At 45.2% G+C, this 22,809-nt stretch overlaps 1 protein-coding gene across 6 annotated transcripts in view; it reads left to right on the top strand.

Moving 5' to 3' along the window:
- The window catches only part of ark2n (arkadia (rnf111) N-terminal like PKA signaling regulator 2n), a 126,318-nt gene that overhangs the window by 72,196 nt on the left and 31,313 nt on the right, over positions 1 to 22,809 (top strand). Inside the window, exon 4 of one of the 6 annotated variants that reach the window (XM_085975386.1) lies at positions 13,801 to 22,347. The exons of the other annotated variants lie outside the window; for them this stretch is intronic. Within the exon in view, the coding sequence (XP_085831512.1) occupies positions 13,801 to 14,264 (464 nt within the window). The 3' untranslated portion in view covers positions 14,265 to 22,347. Of the gene's footprint in view, positions 1 to 13,800; positions 22,348 to 22,809 lie in introns of those variants that run through there. 6 annotated transcript variants of the gene reach the window in all.

Genomic DNA, 22,809 nt, shown 5'->3' with positions numbered 1-22,809 from the left:
ACTAGGGTGTCGCGGAGGGAGCAGTCCCTACGGAATGCTGAAAGGGGAGGTGAGGGGAAGATGTGTTTGGTATCGCCCGCACTTCTGCCCTCATCCCTGCCCCTCCCTCATCTTTCACCCCCACCAGCCTCCACATTCAACGGATCATCCCCCGCCATTTCCGCCCCCTTCAGCGTGATCCCACCATCAAACGCATCTTCGATCAGGACTTAGTGTGGATCATAACCTCGGCCTCTATCATTTATATTTTTTAATCCACACTTTTTGCTTGTGTTTTTTTCTTCTTCTCCCCCACAGGGCAGCTGTCCTTCATTCTGCCAGCACAATTTACACTCCATCTAGAGCCATCCTTTGTTTCTGAACCTGTCCCATTACCATCTCCTCTTGCCTTGAATATCTCTTAATGTCTCTTAATCTCTCCTGCCTTCCATCCTATCACAGACCTTCCCTTTTGTTCTTTCATCCCCTCCCCCATTTCCCAGCCCCTAAACTTGCTTTTAAATCTGCTCCATTTCCTGCTTTTTTCCAGTTCTGACGAAAGGTCTTCGACCCGAAACATTAACTGTTTCTCACTCCACGGATGCTGCCTGGCTTGCTGAGTTTTTCCAGCGTTTTCTGTTATTTCAGATTTCCAGCATCCGCAGTATTTTGCTGTTGGGTTAAAAAAGCACGCTGTCTACTCTAAATGCATGTGGTTGGCATCTATGGAGTAGAGTTTTGAGATTTTGAAAAGGAAAAGGGCAAATCGGTTTATTGAGGGATTTCTAAAGAGCAGTGGCTGAAAGCTTTGCCACCATTGGTGGGGACAAGTAAGGGAGAAATGCATAGAAGGCTGGAATCAAAGGAACACTGATGGGGAAGGGTGATAGAGCTGGAAGAGATTGCAGGGATAGGGTGAGATAAGGCCATGGAGGGATTTTTATAGATCATGACAAAAATTCTCATTTAATGCTCTGGGGGACCAGGAGCAAGTGTAGGATAGGGGTGATAGGTGATCAGGACTCAGTGTGGATCAGACACATGTGCCAGAGCTTAGGTCAAGTTGGAGTTTATGGCGGGTGTAGGATGGGAGACCAGCAAGTAGAGCATTAAGAGCAGTCAAGTCAGGAGGTGACAAAGGCATGTGCAAGGGTGTCCGCTGTGCTAGAGATGGAAGGAAGTGGGCTTGGTAATGCAGTGGATTTGAGGTTTAAAGCACAGAGGCCACGATTTTCTGCCAGCCGTCGGGCGGCTTTTCAGGCGGGTGGGGGCCGAAAAATCGCCGAAATAGGGGATCGCAACCCCCTCCACCCCCGCCTGATTCCCCGCCCCGTCCGACTTTCGGACCGCCGTTTGTCTGCAAGCCGATTCAGTCCCGCCCGCCGCCGATGGGACTGGCCATCGGGACCCTAATCAGCAATTACTGGCATGTTTAATGCCATTTTAGGGTGCCCATGCGATTTTCAGGGGTTCCCCGCTGATGAAACCTGGTGTGAAGCTTGCCGGCTTGCTTGCTGCAGGTCATTTGGGAAAGCTGCGATTTAAAGGGACAGCATTTGTATGTTGAAGGACCTTGTTTTTGCAGGCTTGGGGCTACTTCTTCAAGGCTTAGGCACAGCTGTGGAAGGTTGGAGCCTCACACACTTCTCCAATGTGATCTCCTGGGAAGCCCCTCTCACCACCCTCACTCAGTGCTTCCTCAGCGGAGGCATCTACCAGAAGCATGGGACGCCTTTTTTTCCTTCCCTTCTTGCCATTAGAGGATCTCCAGCAGCAGAGGCGGCAGCAGCAGAACCAGGAACAGCAGGATGAGCACCAGGAGCACCAGGCTGCTGCTCACTCACCTGAAGCTGCACAGGCCAGAAGGGGCCAGCGCTTGGAAGTGGCTTGAGAGCACCTTGCTGCGCTTTAGGGGGCCATGGGGACCCGTATCTGCACTGGCAGTCCTACTCAGAAGGACTTCCATGAAGGTCTGGTTTCTCTGTTCAATAGATGGCCAACGCTCCTCAAGAGATGTCATTCTCTTATGAGCACTCATCATGTTTTCCATACCCTGGCGACTTCTCTCCTCCATGGAGGTAGCCAACCTTTCCATGGTGATGCGTTCCTGCGCCAATGACTCCACAAAGGCTCTGCTCATGGTGCTCTGCTCATGGTCGCTATGGACTCCTCCATTCGCTCCACACTCGCAGCGACCCTGGAGACAAAACCTGCCAGAGACTCCTGCATCTGTGCCTGGAGATCCATCACCTCTTCACTTGCAGATGGACCCAGAGGCAGAGGGTCGACATGCAGTGCAGCTGAGCTGGCAGCGTCCTGTGCCCTCTGACGAGGACTCTCCACTGCTGTCCCTGTCTCCAGAATCTGCTGAGGCTCACTTGTGAGCTGTGAAACACCAGGTGACAACACTATGTCCCGAAGGTCCCCCCAAAGTGTGAGTGTCTGCACTGGTGCTGGGTGCGCTAACTTCAGCTGACGCTGCGCCCTCAGAGGTTGGATCTTCCTCTGAGGAGTCTGGCTGCACAGCCTCTTCCTCCTCCACAGTGGGGACGGGGGCTCTGGATGGTCCTGTGGCGGGGTAGAGGAAGGAGTTAGAGATGTGATGCCATGGTTACATGCACATTCGAGCTGACATCTGCTGACACCTGCATCCATGCAGCCTTGGTCTCAGTGTGAGGCCTCTTCCTGCCTGACCTAGGGAAGAGGACCTCCCTGTGGGCCCTAACCCCATCCAAAAATGCCTGCAGTGAAGCTTCGTCCAATTTGGAGGCAGCTCGGGGTCTGGCACTGGCCACAGCTGCTGCAGGCTCCTCTGTCATCCTGTATGGTTCGTTTGGAAGCCAACAGAGGAAGCAATGCTTGCTGTGGACCTTCAAAGCATCACGAATGATGACATCATACTGTGGGGCTTCCTGACTGGAAATGAACAATTAGCACGGCTGCCCACACGCTGGAACTTAATTGGCCACTTGAGGGAAAATTGCGTGCAGCTGGCTGACCCATTTTTTTGTGTGTCAGAACCCCACATTCGGGGAATCCGACCATTTCCCACACAATCGGGCCCAGAGAGTTGAGCAGGAAGCCAAGATCACAAACAGTCTAGTTTAGCTGAGGAGAGAAATGGAACCACTTGTAAGGGAGACTATGGTTTTGATCCTGTCAATGTTGAGCCAGGGGAAATTGTGTCACATCCAAGACATTTGAATGCTGTAGAATTTTTTTTTTTAAATTTCGCCAGTGCTCCTCAGTCTTTCTTATCCTATGGACCTTTTTTGATTAGAGTTGGCTGCAAGCTACTCCCAGGTTTCCACCAACGTTGCTCTAAAATGGACTGCTAGTTCGTGCGAATACTCTGGGATGACTGTTGGTAAGTACCTGATCTTGGCATTGGACTCCCCCATGGCAGCACTGCTGAGATTGGTATGTCAGCACCCAGGAGATTTGGAAGAAGAAATGAACATTGCAAGTATTTTACTTATGTCTCAAACATCTCAAAGCGCTTTCCATAAAATTAATTATTTGGAAGGGCAATAACTGCTATATAGGCAAATGTTGCAGCCATTTTATGTACAGCAAGACTCCACAAACAGCAAATTAGATAAATGATCTGTTTTTGGTAGTGTTGGTTGAGGGAGGAATGTAGAGCAGGACAGTGGGATCATTCTCCACTTTTCTTTGAATGATGTTGTGGAATCTTTGTCCACCGGAACAGTTTAATGCCTCAGCCAAAGGTATTGCGGTTCACTGTCAGCACTGCATAGAAATGTTGGTGCTCAATTCCTGAAGTGGGGCTCGAACCCATAATCATCTGACTCGGGTGAGAATACTGCCAAGTTGATAAACTGAGGGCACTGTCCCCCTGAAGCTAATTGGTGCTGTAATACCCTACACAATCCAGAAGCTGTGGAATCAAGGTTGGGTTCAGTAGCTGACACTATCAAAATCCATTAAATGTAGGTAATACAGACATGATATGAGATACTGCACAACAAACTACTGTATATAGGCATAATGCCTCCCTCTCTTGCTGTATATAGGCAGAATAATGCTTCCCCCTCTTGCTGAATATAGGCAGAATACTTCCCTCTCTTGCTGTATATAGACATAATGCTTCCCTCTCTTGCTGTATATAGACATAATACTTCCCCCTCTTGCTGTATATAGACATAATGCTTCCCCCTCTTGCTGTATATAGACATAAAGCTTCCCTCGCTTGCTGTATATAGACATAATGCTTCCCCCTCTTGCTGAATATAGGCAGAATGCTTCCCTCTCTTGCTGTATATAGTGTGGTAAACCACTGTTTGTATTCCTGTTTGTCCTGTTTGTATTCCACTGTGTACATGCCTGGACATGCCTCGGCTGACTCCTCCCACAGGTCCTAGTATAAAGGTGACTGCTCCCCAGCCCTTAGTATCATGGACCGGTCGACCACGCGAGGCAGACCTCCATTCTGTTGTTAATAAAAGCCTTTAGTTACTCTTCTAACTCTCAGTCTTTTATGAGTAATTGATAGCGCATCAATTTTATTAACAACATTTTTATAATGGAGAAGATCCTCACACCAGCATGCCTGGACTTAGATCATCGGGAGGCGGACTCATCCACCAAGTTTACTCACTGGCTTAAGTGTTTCGAAAAATTCCTGACCGCCTCCGAAGCAATCAAATCGGACGAGGACAAACTGGATGTCCTGACCTCCAAAGTGAACCACCGAGTGTACTCGGTCATCCAAGACGCGACCTCGTACGCGGACGCTATCAAGCTCCTCAAGGACCAGTACACGCGCCCAGTGAACGAAGTGTACGCCAGGCACCTCCTGGGGAGTCGTAAACAACAACCTGGGGAATCGACCGTGGAATACCTTCAGGCACTGTCTGTGCTTGGCCGGGCCTGTGGTTGTAAGGATGTAAAGGCCGCCGTGTACACAGAGGAACTTATCCGGGACGCTTTTGTAGCGGGCCACAGATCCAATTACACCCGACAGCGACTGTTGGAGCAGAGTAACCTCGACCTCAACAAGGCCTCTGAACTCGCACTATCGTTGGATGCAGCCTACCAGGGCATGGATGCCTACTCCTCTGCACCGTGGACGCCGCGGGGAATGACAGCCTGGGACACGGTAGGACCGCCTCATAGCGCCGTGCCACCCCAGCCACACCCCAACAACGGCCCAACTACCGCAGCAGTGTCCCAAGGCCAGACAGCAGTGCCCCAAGGCCAGAAATGCTACTTCTGTGGCCAGGCAAAACACCCCAGAGCGCGCTGCCCGGCGAAAAACGCGATCTGCTCGGGCTGCGGGAAGAAGGGACACTACGCTAGCGTCTGCAGGGCCAAAGCCACCCCGAACCCCAGCAGCGCCGCGTGTGGGCCATGCGGGCCGCCATCTTGGACCTCCCCGGCCATGTGCGAATCACCGGTACAGCAGCCATTTTGGACGCCTCCAGCCACATGGGGATCATGGACGCCGCCATCTTGGACGACAGCCGGGACGCAGCAGGCCCCCGACACCGCCTCATCTGATACCCGCAGCGACACACCGACCCCTACGCTGGCATCCGTTACACTGGACCAAGCGAGACCGCACCAACTGGCCAGTTCCACAATGGACATTAAGGTAAATGGTCACGATACAATCTGCCTTTTTGACTCTGGGAGCACGGAGAGCTTCATCCACCCCGACACGGTGCGGCGTTGCTCTCTCCCAGTCCTGCCTGCGCAACAGCGGATTTCTATGGCCTCCGAGTCCCAGTCGGCGGACATCGGCGGCTACTGCGTGGTGACACTCGTAGTAGACGGGACCGTGTACGATCATTTTAAACTTCTGGTCCTGCCTGACCTCTGCGCTGCCGTCCTGCTGGGGTTAGATTTTCAGTGCCACCTTAAAAGTGTTACGATGGCGTACGGTGGACCCCTACCCCCACTCACAGTCCGCAGCCAGCAGCTTCCAAACTGCCCGCCGCGCACCAGGTGCAACCTCTCCACACTCAGAGTCACCCCCCCCCCCCCCCCAACTGTTTGCTAACCTCACCCCCGACTGTAAGCCCATCGCCACAAAGAGCAGGCGATACAGTGCCGGGGACAGGGTTTTCATTAAAACCGAAGTGGAGCGGCTCCTGAAAGAAGGGATTATTGAGGGCAGCACCAGCCCCTGGCGAGCCCAGGTTGTGGTCGTTAAGACCGGCGAGAAGCAGCGCCTGGTCATCGACTACAGCCAGACAATAAATCGCTACACCCTGCTGGACGCCTACCCACTCCCCCGTATAGCTGATATGGTCAACCAGATCGCGCAGTACCGCGTCTTCTCGACCATTGACCTGAAATCAGCGTACCACCAGCTCCCCATCCGCCCTGAGGACCGCCAGTACACTGCCTTTGAGGCAAACGGCCGCCTCTATCACTTCCTTAGGGTTCCCTTTGGCGTCACCAACGGGGTCTCCGTCTTCCAAAGGGAGATGGACCGGATGGTAGATCAAAATGCGTTGCAGGCCACTTTCCCATATCTGGACAATGTGACCATCTGCGGCCGTGACTTGCAGGACCATGACGCAAACCTCGAAAAATTCCTCCGCACCGCCCAACTCCTAAACCTGACATATAACAAGGAGAAGTGCATATTCCGCACAAACCGCCTCGCCATCCTTGGCTGTGTTGTGGAACACGGAGTCATCGGCCCCGACCCCGACCGGATGCGTCCCCTTATGGAACTTCCACTGCCCCACTGCCTCAAGGCCCTGAAGAGGTGCCTAGGGTTTTTCTCCTATTACGCCCAGTGGGTCCCCTACTATGCGGACAAGGCCCGTCCGCTGATCAAGTCCACCTCTTTTCCCTTGACGGCAGAGGCCCGCTTAGCCTTCCACCGTATCAAGGAGGACATTGCCAAAGCCACCATGCACGCAGTGGACGAATCCATCCCCTTCCAGGTGGAAAGCGACGCGTCTGACTTTGCCCTGGCCGCTACCCTCAATCAGGCGGGGAGACCCGTGGCCTTCTTTTCACGAACCCTCCAAGGCCCGGAGACCAGACACTCCGCTGTTGAGAAGGAGGCCCAGGCGATTGTGGAGGCTGTGCGTCATTGGAGGCACTACCTGGCCGGAAAACGATTTACCCTGCTCACTGACCAGCGTTCAGTTGCTTTTATGTTTAACAACAAGCAGAGGGGCAAAATCAAAAATGACAAGATCTTGAGGTGGAGAATCGAACTTTCCACCTACAACTACGAGATCTTGTACCGGCCCGGGAAGCTAAATGAACCCCCGGATGCGCTATCGCGTGGCACCTGCGCCAGCGCGCAGATCGATAGACTGCGGGCCCTCCACAATGACCTCTGCCACCCGGGGGTCACCAGGTTCTTCCACTTCATCAAGGCCCGCAACCTGCCTTACTCTATTGAGGAGGTCAGGACCATGACCAGGAACTGCCAAGTCTGCGCTGAGTGCAAACCGCACTTTTATAGACCAGACAGGGCCCACCTGATAAAAGCCACTCGCCCCTTCGAGCGCCTGAGCGTCGATTTTAAAGGGCCTCTCCCCTCCTCCGACCGCAATGTGTACTTCCTCAATATTATTGATGAGTACTCCCGTTTCCCGTTCGCCTTCCCCTGCCCGGACATGACCAGTGCCACAGTCATTAAATGTCTGAACAACCTCTTCACCCTGTTCGGCTTCCCCAGCTATATCCATAGCGACCGGGGCTCATCGTTTATGAGCGACGAACTCCGTCAGTACCTGCTAACTAGGGGTATTGCCACAAGCAGGACCACCAGTTACAACCCCCGGGGGAACGGACAGGTGGAAAGAGAAAATGCGACAGTTTGGAAGGCCGTCCTGCTAGCCTTAAAGTCTAGGGGCCTTCCAACCTCCCGCTGGCAGGATGTGCTCCCCGATGCGCTCCACTCTATTCGGTCACTGCTCTGCACTGCCACTAACGCCACCCCTCATGAGAAAATGTTTGTCTTCCCAAGGAAGTCCACATCGGGGACATCGCTACCGCCATGGCTGACGTCCCCAGGGCCGGTCCTACTGAGAAGACACGTGAGGACCCATAAAACGGACCCCCTGGTCGAGAGGGTCGACCTCCTCCACGCCAACCCCCAGTATGCTTACATCGCATACCCGGACGGGCGGGAGGACACAGTCTCCATAAGAGACCTTGCACCCTCGGGGGCCGCAGTAACCCACTACCCACTACCACCCCCCCCCACGATCCGATATCCAGCCCCAGCAGACGGCAGGCCTGGGCCCCGCGACCCGCTCGACATCTACGAGGACGACGCGCCTGTGCCACAGCCTACGCTGGACTCGACGCCGGAAACTTCACTACCCCTGCCGTCGCCACGCAGATCACAGCGGCAGACAAGACCTCCGGAGAGACTCCAATACACTAACTTTTAATACACTTCACCCCGCCGGACTCAATTTTAAACAAGGGGTGAATGTGGTAAACCACTGTTTGTATTCCTGTTTGTCCTGTTTGTATTCCACTGTGTACATGCCTGGACATGCCTCGGCTGACTCCTCCCACAGGTCCTAGTATAAAGGTGACTGCTCCCCAGCCCTTAGTATCATGGACCGGTCGACCACGCGAGGCAGACCTCCATTCTGTTGTTAATAAAAGCCTTTAGTTACTCTTCTAACTCTCAGTCTTTTATGAGTAATTGATAGCGCATCATATAGACATAATGCTCCCCTCTTGCTGTATATAGACATAATAATGCTTCCCTCTCTTGCTGTATATATGCTGTATATAGACATAATGCTTCCCTCTCTGACTATATAAGCTGTGTCTTTATGCATTTCTCCACTTCACCTGAAGAAGGAGCAGCGCTCCGAAAGCTTGTGATTTCAAATAAAGCTGTTGGACTATAACCTGGTGTTGTGTGACTTCTTACATTTGCTGTATATAGGCATAATGTTTCCCCCTCTTGCTGTATATAGACATAATAATGCTTCCCTCTCTTGCTGTATATAGACATAATGCTTCCCTCTCTTGCTGTATATAGACATAATAATGCTTCCCTCTCTTGCTGTATATAGGCATAATGTTTCCCCCTCTTGCTGTATATAGGCATAATGCTTCCCTCTCTTGCTGAATATAGGCATAATGCTTCCCTCTCTTGCTGAATATAGGCAGAATGCTTCCCTCTCTTGCTGTATATAGACATAATGCTTCCCTCTCTTGCTGTATATTGACATAATGCTTCCCTCTCTTGCTGTATATCACAGAAATCACAGAAACCCCACAGTGCAGATAGAGGCCATTTCGGCCCATCGAGCCTGCACTGACACATGTCCCACCCGATCCCCGTAACCCCTACACCAACACATATCCCACCCTATCCCCGTAACCCCACGCATTTAATCCCCCTAACACTAAGGGTCAATTTATCATAGCCAATCAACCTAACCCGCACATCTTTGGACTGTGGGAGGAAACCGGAGCACCCGGAGAAAACCCACGCAAACACGGGGAGAATGTGCAAACTCCACACAGACAGTCGCCCGAGGCCGGATTCGAACCCGGGTCCCTGGTGCTGTGAGGCAACAGTGCTAACCACTATGCCACCGTGCTGCCCTATATAGGCATAATGTTTCCCCCTCTTGCTGAATATAGGCATAATGCTTCCCCCTCTTGCTGAATATAGGCATAATGTTTCCCCTCTTGCTGAATATAGGCAGAATGCTTCCCTCCTCTTGCTGAATATAGGCAGAATGCTTCCTCCTCTTGCTGAATATAGGCAGAATGCTTCCCCCTCTTGCTAGCAGAGATTTTGTTTAATGGCAAAAATGTCTCTGAATCAAGATACCCACGCTGAGCCACCATGTTTTTAGACTTTGTGTTGATGTCTGAGTTTGATACTTGTAAAATTGCTGAGGTTGTGACTGTTGACACTGCTTTCTAAAACATTTCAGAAGATTTTTGTTGGCTTGTTTACATATGTATATATTGAATCTGTTGCTACACTTTTAAATCAACCACAGAATCACAGAATCACAGAATCTACAGTGCAGATAGAGGCCATTTCGGCCCATCGAGCCTGCACCGACACATATCCCACCCTATCCCTGTAACCCCATGTATTTAATCCCCTAACACTAAGGGTCAATTTATCATAGCCAAATCAACCTAACCTGCACATCTTTGGACTGTGGGAGGAAACCGGAGCACCCGGAGGAAACCCACGCAGACACGGGGAGAATGTGCAAACTCCACACAGACAGTCGCCCGAGGCCAGATTTGAACCCGGGTCCCTGGCGCTGTGAGGCAACAGTGCTAACCACTGTGCCACCGTGCCCCCCAGTGGCTGCCATATCTTTTCAGAGGTGCAGTTGAGATCTCAGATGTGTTTTTTTTGCTTTGCCTTTCAATATTAGGGTTTGGATTATAGCTGCATTCTGGAAGGCTCCTTTTAAACATCCATTTCAAAAAATATATCCTAGCAGAGCACTAATCAAATATTTATTGGCATATCACAGAATCACAGAAACCCCACAGTGCAGATAGAGGCCATTTCAGCCCATCGAGCCTGCACCGACACATACCCCACCCGATCCCCGTAACCCCTACACCAACACATATCCCACCCTATCCCCGTAACCCCACGTATTTAATCCCCCTAACACTAAGGGTCAATTTATCATAGCCAATCGACCTAACCCGCACATCTTTGGACTGTGGGAGGAAACCGGAGCACCCGGAGGAAACCCACGCAAACACGGGGAGAATGTGCAAACTCCACACAGACAGTCACCCGAGGCCGGATTTGAACCCGGGTCCCTGGCGCTGTGAGGCAACAGTGCTAACCACTATGCCACCGTGCTGCCCATCTTGCCACCGTGCTGCATATCTTCAAGGCCAGACCTTTTCCACATGGGCCAGAAAAGCAGACAACATTTAGGTGTTTCTGACCGTGTGTGATGACAGACTAGTCACGTCACCCTTTTCTCCACAGCTAGACTGGGTGGCGGGCGCCAGCACTGGTTGGACTAAGGAGCGATTCCATGATCATTTAACTGTAAAGCTGATGCATCAAATTTTGAAGGACAGTAACTTGGTTTTGTCCATAGATTTGTCTGCCTGCATTTGTGCAGGGACAAAAGTGATAATAGCTGGAAAAGTCTGTTCAGTTGTATGTCACATTGATTTATGTAAATTGACGGCCTATTGGGTCCTAATTTTTTTTCACACCTCAGCGCAGACTAAGAATAAAACCTGGGATCTTATCTACTTAGTTACACACTACATTTAGCAAATGAGTCAGCGAGGGAGTGAGATTTTGGAAATTACTGAGAAAGTTCATTAAATGGAGATTAAACTGGTCTGTTGTTGATTGAATCCCATTTTGAAATTTTTGCCCAAAAAAAATCCTTTTCATTGAATGTTACGCCCCAGATTTTCCTATCGAAGGCCAAAACCAGTGGTTAGTCATGGAAGAGAAAGCTTTACATTTTTTGATAGCTTGGCCATAATATAAAGGCCAAAGTTTGAGATTTTTTCTGCTTTTTTTTGTATATTAGGTGGCATAACAGGGTGCAGCTGGAGGCAACTGTAAAGAGGGCAGATGTCTTAGAAATTTGACCCTGGTGATTGCTGGGAGCACAGAGGACTTGGAGGAATTGTACCAGTGGGCAAGTCATTGAATATCTGTAGCCTAATGCATGCTCTGACAGCCCCGATTCAGCAACTGATGGTTAACTTTGCATTTGAACTTCTACATGTGAAAGACACAGTCCCAAGTGACGACACTGCCTGGAGGGAGTTCCACAGGCAGAAGTTGTGTATGATTTGCTTCGCTGCTGAGACTTCCTGCAGAATTTTTGGATTGATACAGAATATTATGGTGCAGCTGTGGCACCTCTTGTATTCCTAGCATAGAGGTAAATGTTTGGCTCGAATGCCAGCAGCTTTTCTGGTGCTGCTTCGGTCATAATATTGTAGAGGACTTGCATCCTTGTTGCAGCTCTCTAATGTTGGAGAGAATGGCCCTTGGCACAGATTTGGATCATCCTCGTTGAGTCCCATTGATCTGCTTGGATTTGGACTGTACTGGCTCATTAGCAAAAGAGCTGAACCTTTTGAGGTTATCACTCCTAGTACATTTGTCATTCTTATTTGGTTTATTTATCTTAGTTATTCTTTACATAAAAATGCTCTGCTTATTTACTTATGTCTCTTGGATTACCATGCCTTATCTCTTGGTAAGAACGTGAGTAAATGGACACAAAAAAGCAACATTATTCTGTGCAGGAAATGAGATGTAACCCCAGAGCCACTCTTTAAATATGCAAAAAAGTGCTCTGACTAGAGGAATAAGACCCCATTATGGCAAGTTCATGACCGTAAATAAAATGAGAAACAAAATGAACAATTCTTTACATCCAGCATGCTGTGGTGGTAAAGGGGAGCTGGAAGTTGGGGGCTAAGCTCCAGATTGATCTTTCGGTAATGACCATGAGAAAAAACGATGCAGATTTTAATAGCACAAAATACATCAATAAAAGAATGTGGGGGAAAAGGCTTGTATTTTTCACCTGCTTTTCTGCAACTCTGGATAGAAACAGTATTTGCTGCAGACAGAGTTGGTGGTTTGATCACTTCTGGTGCTGGATATAAGGAGTAATGCATTCTAACTGGCAACTTCCTGTTACTAGTTTGGAATGCTGACAGGGAATGCAGTCATTGTGGAAGCACACCCATCCTAAACAGGAATGACCAAAGGTTTTTTTTATGTAGTAAATTCCCACCAGTGCCAAGATAACTGAAGCCTCTTATCTTAGTTATGTTGTAACTATTTTCGAGGCAGAGTCTTGATCGTATTTTTCAAAACTACTGGTAACATCCACATCTTAAAAATCAGCAGCTATCCCTTTGCCTGTCCAGTGGATGGGACAATGTAGCCCCTTGAACTTGTATGTTTGTGCAGTGAGTGTGGAAGTTTGCCATTTGCTTTTGAGGGTTACAGGAAACCTGAAGCTGAACTTAAACCACCAAGCTATGTCTGCAGCACATTTCTGTAGTTAATCGATATGGCGCAAATCTAATAAAACCATTAAGAAGTCCCTTGTTTTTTATTCTTGTCTTGGCTTCTACAGTCAGTGCTAAAAATTAGACTCCATGTTATGTGCAGTAGTTAAACACTCTTTCCCTGTCTGATTGCACTACATTTATAAATTCCACTTTGTAAATGTGCATTTTAACAAAATAGATGATCCTCAGTACTGATGAAAATGGCTGCTAACATTGATAAGTGGGAAAATGTAGCAAAGTGTTAAAACTATGGTTGCTTTTCCCCTCCAATTTATTTAATCAAATTTAAAGAGTTTTAAAAAGGCAGTATTCCTTTTGGTAATTTACAAGAAGCTAAAATTATTAAATCTGTATTTTCCTTTCTCAACTTGAAATTATTTGTATTAATGCCATACATAAAAATTGTATTTTGAGGACTAAAGGGAGTGCTATCTAGTAGTTTATGGTTTTCCCTCTTGGGAGCAAGAAGCCTTCCTCAAATAAAAAGGTTTTACTTTTCAAGGAGAGGCATTTCCAGAATCGGTTGATCAATGCAAATTTTGCTTAACGGGGATTGCATCTAGTATATCTGTAATGTAATTTTTACTGTTCAAATTCTGACAATAGATTGGGTCTGATCAGCTAAATGTTCACAGAGGAAAAGTGAATGTAGATTTCTTTAAAAGCAGCTATAATACAAGTCTGTTATGTAGAATTGCTTTTTGATCAGGCTGACTGAAAGGGATCCTGTCTCTTTAAAAGGTAAAATGGGTGTGTTGTAATCGCTCTTATCAAATGGCCTCAATGTCTTTCAAGCTGCCAACAATCGTGCAGAGGGGACTGCAGGCACTGCCGCCCAAATGGCTGGACTACTGGACAGTGGGATCTCATGGGAGCGGAACTGTATCGGCAATGTCCTGGAGGAAGCAATGAACTGTTTTGCTGAGATGCAGCGGCAGACAGAGGAGAGATTCCGGATGTGGATGGAAAAGCTGACCCGCTTGGATACTGATGAGGACACAAAACAGCAACCGAATCGACAGGAGCCCAAAATGCCAACAAGGGGCACACCAATGCCCCCTCCTACTCAACCCAGCACATTTATGCATCTGTCCAGCAACCATTCAAATCCACAACAGTCATATAACCCTTATGTGAACAACCATCCAAATGCCGACAGTACTCCAGCATATCAAATGGCTTTCAACAACAATCTGTCAACTGGTTTTCCGGAGAATGGAAACTCCTCTGGTCATGACATCAATCACTCAAACCTTTAAACAGTCAGAAATTGAAATCTTATAATTAAACTCCCAGCCAAACTAGTGTTTTTGAGGGGAGATCTTCTTTTAACTAAGATTTCTAAACATCATACATGGGCAGCAATGCAGTTTTTGTACACAATGCAGGAATTTCAGTGGCCAGGTTGTTGTTAATCTCAGAATGACTGCTTGAAATAGAGAATTTTAAAGCCAAAAGTCACTGTGATAACTATAACAACAACCACCTACCTCTGATTTTACCTTTGGTCACATTGCAGGGCATAAAAACTTTTCTAAATGTAACTGTTCAATTGGCATATTGACTTCATTAATCAAAATTACAATTTTTTTTAATTGTTAAAGTTACAATAACCGTTAAATGAAAACTGTACTTTTACAATTTCAAGTTACTTAATATGTTAATAAAAACACAATTATGTTACAGGTTGGTGCACCCACACACAGTTCTGATTTTGTGCATCTGAGACCATTCTAATTTGCAGGCAGTGACCAGTAAAAGCCCAGTAATCATACCTTGTCTGGGTAAGGTGTGAGATGGGGGAATGCTTGCCAAAAGATGCAGTTACTGATGCCTCAATCTTTGCAAGTATCCAAAATGACTCCCCTTCCTCTTTACCTCTTCTTCACCCAGCACATCTCTTGCCCATCACCACTTTCCCTTTCCAACTTCCACTTTTTTTCCGGCTCTCCCCCTCTCCTGTCCCAGCACTTCAAAAAAACATCGCTAGAGTCTTTGTTTTTTAAAATTGGATACTATAGAAACTACTTTACGTCTGCTGCTACTAGGGTAAGAACTGAAAGTACTGATACAAGTTTGAAGCATGTTTATGATGAGACCCCAGTTCCCCCTCTCACTCTTTTCCGTGCAGACAATGGATAGGCAAAGCCCCTGAAGCCCCCATCACTTGGCACCAGTGCTACTGCGTGCTTCTTTATTTTTCATCTGGACTGCATTTTACATTGAAGCCATTGCACATTACTGAACAAATGTAGAAAATAATTCCTCTTTTGGGGATGGGACCGTGGAGAAAGACTGTATCTATTTTGACTGCATGCCTAACAGTAACAAACGGAAATTGAAAATTGCTCAGTTCAGAATCTGGGACTATCTTTTTTGGGTTGCACCAGCAGAAATGATCAATTTCAAGTCCACTAAGCCAGTGTTAAAAGTGACACTGTAGTATCGCCATATTGTGTTTCTTCTAATGCCATGACACTAACTTGCTGTACAGTGGTAGAAACTGAGCACTGTACATATTTGTCTCAGGTTTAGAACACATTGACCCAATATCTCCACAATATATTGGTGCAACTTAATCAGTGTCCTTTTGGTGCTGAACTGGCCACTTGGGCAATTATATCATTTGCCTTCAAATGCCCAGTATGATCCATTTCCTTCCCCCCCAACCTGTATTGGGTATGGGACATCATAGACCATCTCCCCTGGGCCAACTGATCTGAGCGAATCAAGCTTTGAACGGTGTCTCCAGTCTGCAGACCATATTTTGTTGTTTCCTGCCCCCCCCCCCCAATGCCCTGGACGCGTTGGTTAAACAGTTGGCCAAAGTTGAGGTCTCGTTGCCTGGATCTGGATATCTGTGTATTCAGTGTATGAAATGGTTTCAACCCAATTGAAATGTATTTCAAGTTGGCCAAATACTTGCATTAACCTTCAATTTTAGATCGTCATCAAGCAGCAGCAATAGAAATGGACCTGGTAGAGTAGGTGATTAAAGTAAAACTTGAATAAATAGGACTGGATGCCATTAAAGAGGGGCATTAAAAAAAATATGAAGCTTTTGATTACTGAGACCCTTTGCAAATGAACTATGGATTTCCACCTTTTAGATGGCTTGTGGTATGAGGCTGTAAAAGATCATTGGAAGATATAGATTATAAATTTGAGATTTTATGGATAATGTGCTTGTACTTTATTTACATAATCTCAAAATTACTGTTTGCTTGACAAAAATATACATGTTCCGATGCAGAATACCCAGCAATGCTTACTTTGCATAGGGATCAAGTTTCATGTAACGGTGCTCCGAATACCTGAGTCAGTGAGTTCATTGCCTGGGATGGTACTGACCAGAAATATTTTGGACTTGATCCCTGGTCTGTGCTGAGATAACTTCTACTTTGAATGGATTTGCAGGTAAGAAATTGATGGCACAAACATTTAAATCATTTAAGTGACAATTGGAAACCGTGATTGGGAGGTTTTTCTAGATGGATGAGCTAAGCTCGACCAAATGGCCTTTAGCTTGTGATCTCAGCTTGGGCAATTGGCAATGCAACACCCCTAAGCTAAGTAGGGGAAAATGATCAGCCAGGCCTCTTGCCCATGATTGCTGTTCATTGACTCCTTTTAGAAGTGCATATATGAATGTCTGGTAAGGGCAGGAGTAGGCTCAGATGTGATGTCTTCCAAGGTTGCCTAGCCTGCTGAAGTTCACCTTTTAAGTATCGCATATAAAGAATGCCCAATTGAGTGAGGTCCAAGAGGGCTGCCTGTAGACAGCTATCCCAGCATGAATTGGTACTTTCAAAAGAAAGAGAAGAAATTCGGAAAGAAAAACACATTTGTTCAAAGGTTGTAAGAGTGAGGGATAAAAACTTTCAAAAGGTGTATATATCTTTCAGGATATCTAAATTAAAAAATCATTTAGGCCACCACTCCCCCAGTGAAATGGCTGAATTAATATAGTAGATTCACATTATTACACTATCCTAATGCCAGCGTCATGGGCATAACAAAATAAGTGTATGAATGTTATCCTTTTATATGTCAGTAGGCCTTTGGTGAATGTGTGCCATTCTGTTAAACAGTTACAATTTAAATAACTGAAAGATTAGGCTTAGTTACATTTAGAATCACAATGAAAGCATGGAGCCTCCATAATTCGTTTTTTTTTTTAAAAAGTAACTCAAGGCATGTTCTTTAATCTTCAAATACACTCACAGAAGTAACCTGAAGTTCAGTATTTCTGTGGTTTATACAAAATGACCATATGTCCAACTGCTTTAGTTTATCCATTGCATGTGCTGATAAACCAAAGTTCAAACTGTGCAAAAAAAAAAAACAACCTCCCTTTTGGCAATTCTTAGATTTAAACATTAAAAAAAGTAATACAGCTGACACAGGCAATACATAACCATGTTTAATGTTCATTAATAATACAGAAACATCAGTGTAGGTGGATTTCTGCGATGTAATATGGCCCTGAATCACAGCTTTGACCCACTGCATTAACTGTTTGCGCCAGTCTTCGGAGAAGAAGAGATGAAGGGAAGGAGACTGCCCGGTATTGGGATTTGGCCTGCCCATTAGATGTAGGAACTCAGGTGGGATATTTGAGTAGTGGGAGAATTTGTAAATCCCACTGACAAAAATTCAGGAGGGATGGGGATCTTCTGAAAACGGAGTTGTGCTCCTCCTAATTTTCTGAATTCAAATTTTATGTTGTTACTCAGCCTCCTAAGTTGCCCTGCATGTGTTTCATTGTATTGGATAGCTGTTATTCCTAAAGTTCACAGGGACAACTTTGTGGCATAGAGTTTTTTTTCCGGTCTTTGCTGTCAAAGCACTATATGTGAGTTTGCTGATGACGCTCTGAACTGCTGTTTAACCAAAATGCTTTGGATACCAACTACTGATGTGTTGCTCCAAACATTTACATGACTGCTACCAACGGTAAGCTGTGTTTTGACTGTCTTTTCCATCACCAGAAATCCATCTGTAGTTTTGTCTTCATACTGTATTTAGGAAAGTTAAAAGTTAACAGGGTATTGTGATAAACAGTTCAAATGAAACCTCTCCAAAAGCCTTTTTCCCCCAAATAAAATGTGCAAATGACTCAAATGACATGAAGTATTTCAACCATCTTCTTTGCAGATTTATTCATTTTTATGAAATCAGACATTTTCATGGTATCAGAAGTGGCTTTCATCAAAACAGTCATGTTTCATGGGCAGGCAGTTTTGTCTGATGTCTGTCCTCTGGAATGGGTTGAACGTGTATATTTTAGGGGGGGGAAACTGTCACTAGTTTTTGTGTATGTGTTGTGTACTAAATTTTAAACCATTCACTTGCCAGTGATGGAGGGAGGACAGGTACTCCTTAACCCTATCCCTGATTTGACTGCTATTAAAAGTGACTGGGAACATAGCCCTTGCTGGATTGAATTTTAACCCTTAACTAAATTTGATTCCATGGCCTTTTTCATTGTCGAGGGCTCTTCCTAGTGATAGGCGACTAGAGCTCTTAATTGTTTTCCTTTGTCCCCAGCGTGGTGATGCCTTGGTAGTAGCTAGCTGGCTACTTAACTTGCCAAAAGCAGTGTCACGATGACTCCAATCATTCTTTGTGGTTTGGACATTGTCGTCTGCTATAATTTTCTTTTGCTCCTTGCTGCCAGCTGTCCAAGCAGTGAGGTTAACGGCAAAGAATCAGATAGCTGCTGGATTTTATTTTCATTTGAGAACGTTCTGCTGGGAGAGGGGGCGGGGGAGAAAAAAATTAAACTTAGAATGATTTTTTGTAGTGCATGGTTTATTTTTAACAATTGTAACAATATCATGAGTGGTCATGGTTGGTTGATTGTTTACAGCCCTGTCCCCATTACTGCACTTTGATTTGAGGGACTTTCTGATGCTAAACTTAGGACCCAGAATTTATTAGCTGCTGTTCTAGGTAAGGGCTGTCTCACCCCAGAGTGGGGAGATAAGGTATTGGCAGCATTAGATATCCTCCCTCTCTCCTAGTCACCAAAGTACAATTGGAAAGTCGCAGAACAATGTCTGCTTAGTTGTTTTGTATGATTCTGTGTTATGGTGCGATATGCTGTAACATTATGCTACGTGAAAAGTGCCGTCACATACGAAGGTTTGTGATGCAAGAAAAATCCAACACCCACCAGTCTGTATAGATCGAGATGCATTCTCCCCCCCACCCCCGTTCTCCAAGAATTGTTTTAAATTTCATTCTTCCTCTTGGCTTTGTAGATTTACCAGTATGTTAGCGATAAAGCAGTCTCTGAAATCTGTGGCTCATTATACGGATGAATGTAAAGTGTCTCCAAAGATATTCTTGAGCAGTTTCTGAAAAAGCAGCTCAACTAGATCAATGGAGGCGGGGTTTCATCTTTTTACTCTGTTATTGAAGCTGCTATTTGCACTGGAATAGTGAGTTATTAGTATTTACACAACTTCTATAGACACTAGTTGTGGACAGTATTTACAGTGCAATTTGCTTTAAAAACAATAAACTCTGTTTGTACTAGAGGTGGACACAAGTACCAGAACCTGTGATTTGTATTTCTTTTTAGAGATGGATTTAAACACGTGCCTTTTTTTGTTTGCATTTTGACAATTAGCACATCAAACGTTCAAAGCCTTCAATTCCTTTTGTAATACAGAATTTGAGAGGGTATTTTTTTTGCTTGTTTTTTCATAGTTCTGTTTTTGATATGGCTATGACTAGGAACTGATGGCAGCCTCTGGCCCTAACTCCATTCTCATTATTGATTGACCACTCTTAAGTTCAGAGTTTCGGCATCCCATCAGTTCAAGGAACATAAGAAATAGGAGCTGGAGTAGGCCATACAGCCCCTTGAGCCTGCTCCGCCATTCAGTAAGATCATGGCTGAACTTCTACATCAAAACCTGAGCTGATTTGTGTTGTGGGATGCTCATGGGGAGGAAGGTTGCTTCAGAACTGGAAATGAAGTTAAGTGCATATTAAGGTGAGCATCAGTATTGGATCTAATCATCACTTTACAGTAAGTCTTGCTCCTGAATACATGGGTGACGTGTGTAAAAGATTACAAAACCGATTTTTACAGATTTGATCCACAGGGAGACATGTCAGTGCACCGACCGGTTGTGTTTCACCTCAAACTTAATGGTCAGTGTTACAGCCTTTAGCTTTTCAAAAGCACTAAAGTAAAAAAGTCACAAATTGCAGACATTCTTTGTAACGCCACTGACTCTATGATCAACAGGAAGGGTCCTCACTATCTTGTCCAATATGCCAATTCTTATGCAAGATTTAACGTGAGTGTTGGTAGGCAATTCAACCTGTTCTTGTCCTCATGCACACTTCCAGTAGAGGTTTCTGGATAATCAGCAGAGGGACCCTGGCCAATTTTTCTCCGTCCCACTGTGGTAAAAGTGAGGTCAGTTTTATCACAGCACAACTACTCTCTCTAGCTCAACTTCTCACTGGTTAAACTCACTGAATCTTCTGTGGGGGGGGGGAGGAGTATCCTTGAAACGAGCAGTGTTTCCACGCATCCATGTGAATTGTTAGCTATCAAATGGCATTGTGCAACTCAAGCTAGAGGAATGGGATATCTCTTGGAAACCTATGCACATAGAATCTATATTTATCTTTAAAGAAGCATAGTTTTTGTGAAAAAACAGTTTCATGTTGTCATAGAATGTAATTTCAGCCCATTAAGTATGTGCTGATTTTTTTGTTTACTTCTACATGAGCCACCTAGTCTGATCCAACCTTCCTGCGTGCTTTTCATACTCCTTGATATTCTTTTTCAAGCAACTATCGAATGCTTTCATTGTAGAATTTATCGACTCTATCAACAACTATTTCATGCAGAGAATTCCACATTCTAATCACTGTCCTGTGTAATTTTTTTTATCACACCCCCTCTTTTAATTATTTTTATTATCTTAAATTAGTGCCTTTTTTGTTACCATCTTTCCAACCAGTGGAAAACAATCCATCACTATCATAACCATGAACTCTCAACTTTCTGAACTTAGTGAAAAAGCTCTAACTTCTCAAATCTCTCTCTTTATAACTAATTCTCTCCTCCATGGTAACATCCTAGTGAATCCATCCTGCACCAGTTCATTGTCTTAAATGTCCTTCCAATAATGGGTGCCTAAAACTGTACAACATACTCTAATTGTAGTCTAACTTCTTGTGTACATTTAACATTACCTCATTTATTTTATATTCTATGCCTCTATGTACAAAACTGAGGATTCAGTTTGCCTTGGGTAACTTGAACCTCAACTTTTATTGACCTATGTATCTGCACTTCTTTACAGAAAATTCTGTAGTGTGTTTTTGAAAATTGCATTGAAACGCATCATTGTGCAATTACAAATTAAGTCATTACAAAGAAAATGAAGTCGGGATATTCGCCTACCCCTAAACACAGAAGTTTGAAGTTAAGGCACTGCCTCTTTTAAGAATGGTTCCAGTTTTCTTCTGCCACCCCCTCCAGTTTTAATTTGTATTAGCTAGATTTTGCATCTTGAAGCTTAACCTTAATGGAATATTCCTGTGTAAGATCCTGCGGTAGTCATCCTTAAGCATTCCTTATCTAAGTACAAGCTGTATGTTGTTTTAAATTAGATTTTAGTTGTTTTTAATTTAAAGATGGCTGCCTTCGCAGTCCTAAGATATGGTATATCAGCATCTAATCTCAGGTTACAGCTCACTAAGGTTAAGAAGGATGTCCCTTACTGAATGAAAATTCAGTTCACTTGAGCGGCACCAATTTAATTCAGATGTAGAGTGAAATTATTTTTTGGAATGACTAGGATACTTATGGTTGGTCTGTAATATTTAAATAGAGAAAAATTGCAAAGTCAAATTTTGATCCAGGTCATTTTAATGAGTCAGTAATGGTTTAGATTAACTCCCTTGCCTCGCCATCACTTGCATTTGTGGAAAGTATCGTTGATAGCATACCTAACAATAGCACTGAGTTTAGGATAACACTCTCCTCCTTGTTAATGGTTTGCAGTGTCAAATAGAGTAAACAAGTCACTCAACTCATCACAATTTTGGTATAAACTAAGGCTCCTGTGGTTTCAGACCCCAGGATCTTCAAAGATCACATGTAATGCAGAGACTCCCAGTAACTGACATCCAGGATTGTTGCTTGTGTCCACCTTTACTTTCTAGGGAATTGCTGTTGCAACCCCTTACCTACTTTATGTAACGATATTGTTTACCAAGTACTGTATTGCCAAAAACCCTGTAAAATCCAGAAGTGTAAAATACTGCAACTTCAATGAAAATAAATTGTTCAAAGAGTAAAAACTCCTTTTGGCTTCTTCACCTTCTGTTTGTACTGATGTTTCCAAGAGTACAATGCTGTAATGTGCCTGGTGCAATAGCATTTGGTGTGCTACGAACTAGGAAATGAGATGCACTTGAAGACTTGAGTATCCATGCACCGCACTTGCCACCTTCAGTTTTGTTTGCTTTAACCTTGAATATTGCAGTGGAAATTGCTTGCAAGATTAGTAACTTCTCATTTTGTTTTGTTTTTTGGGAGGGGTTGCAGCTCAAGTCGTGTGTAAAATAGCTAATTCCTGTATAATTATTGTCACCAAAGAAACTAAGCAGAATCTATAGGAAATAAGAATCCCTTTGCAAAAGCCTAGGTAATGTTTCTGCTAATGGCGAAGAATAAGAGTAACGGCAAGACCCAGCAGTTAGTGTTTAAGAGCATGGGTTTTCAAAAATCGACGGATAAATGACTCCTCCAGTCTCCAGCAAATG

Source organism: Somniosus microcephalus, chromosome 2 (genome assembly GCF_052327205.1).
Source record: "Somniosus microcephalus isolate GS21.2 chromosome 2, FLI_Smic_1.0, whole genome shotgun sequence".
Taxonomy (NCBI): Eukaryota; Metazoa; Chordata; class Chondrichthyes; order Squaliformes; family Somniosidae; genus Somniosus; species Somniosus microcephalus.
Note: the sequence above shows the minus strand (reverse complement) of the source record. Positions and strands in the feature narration are given on the sequence as shown.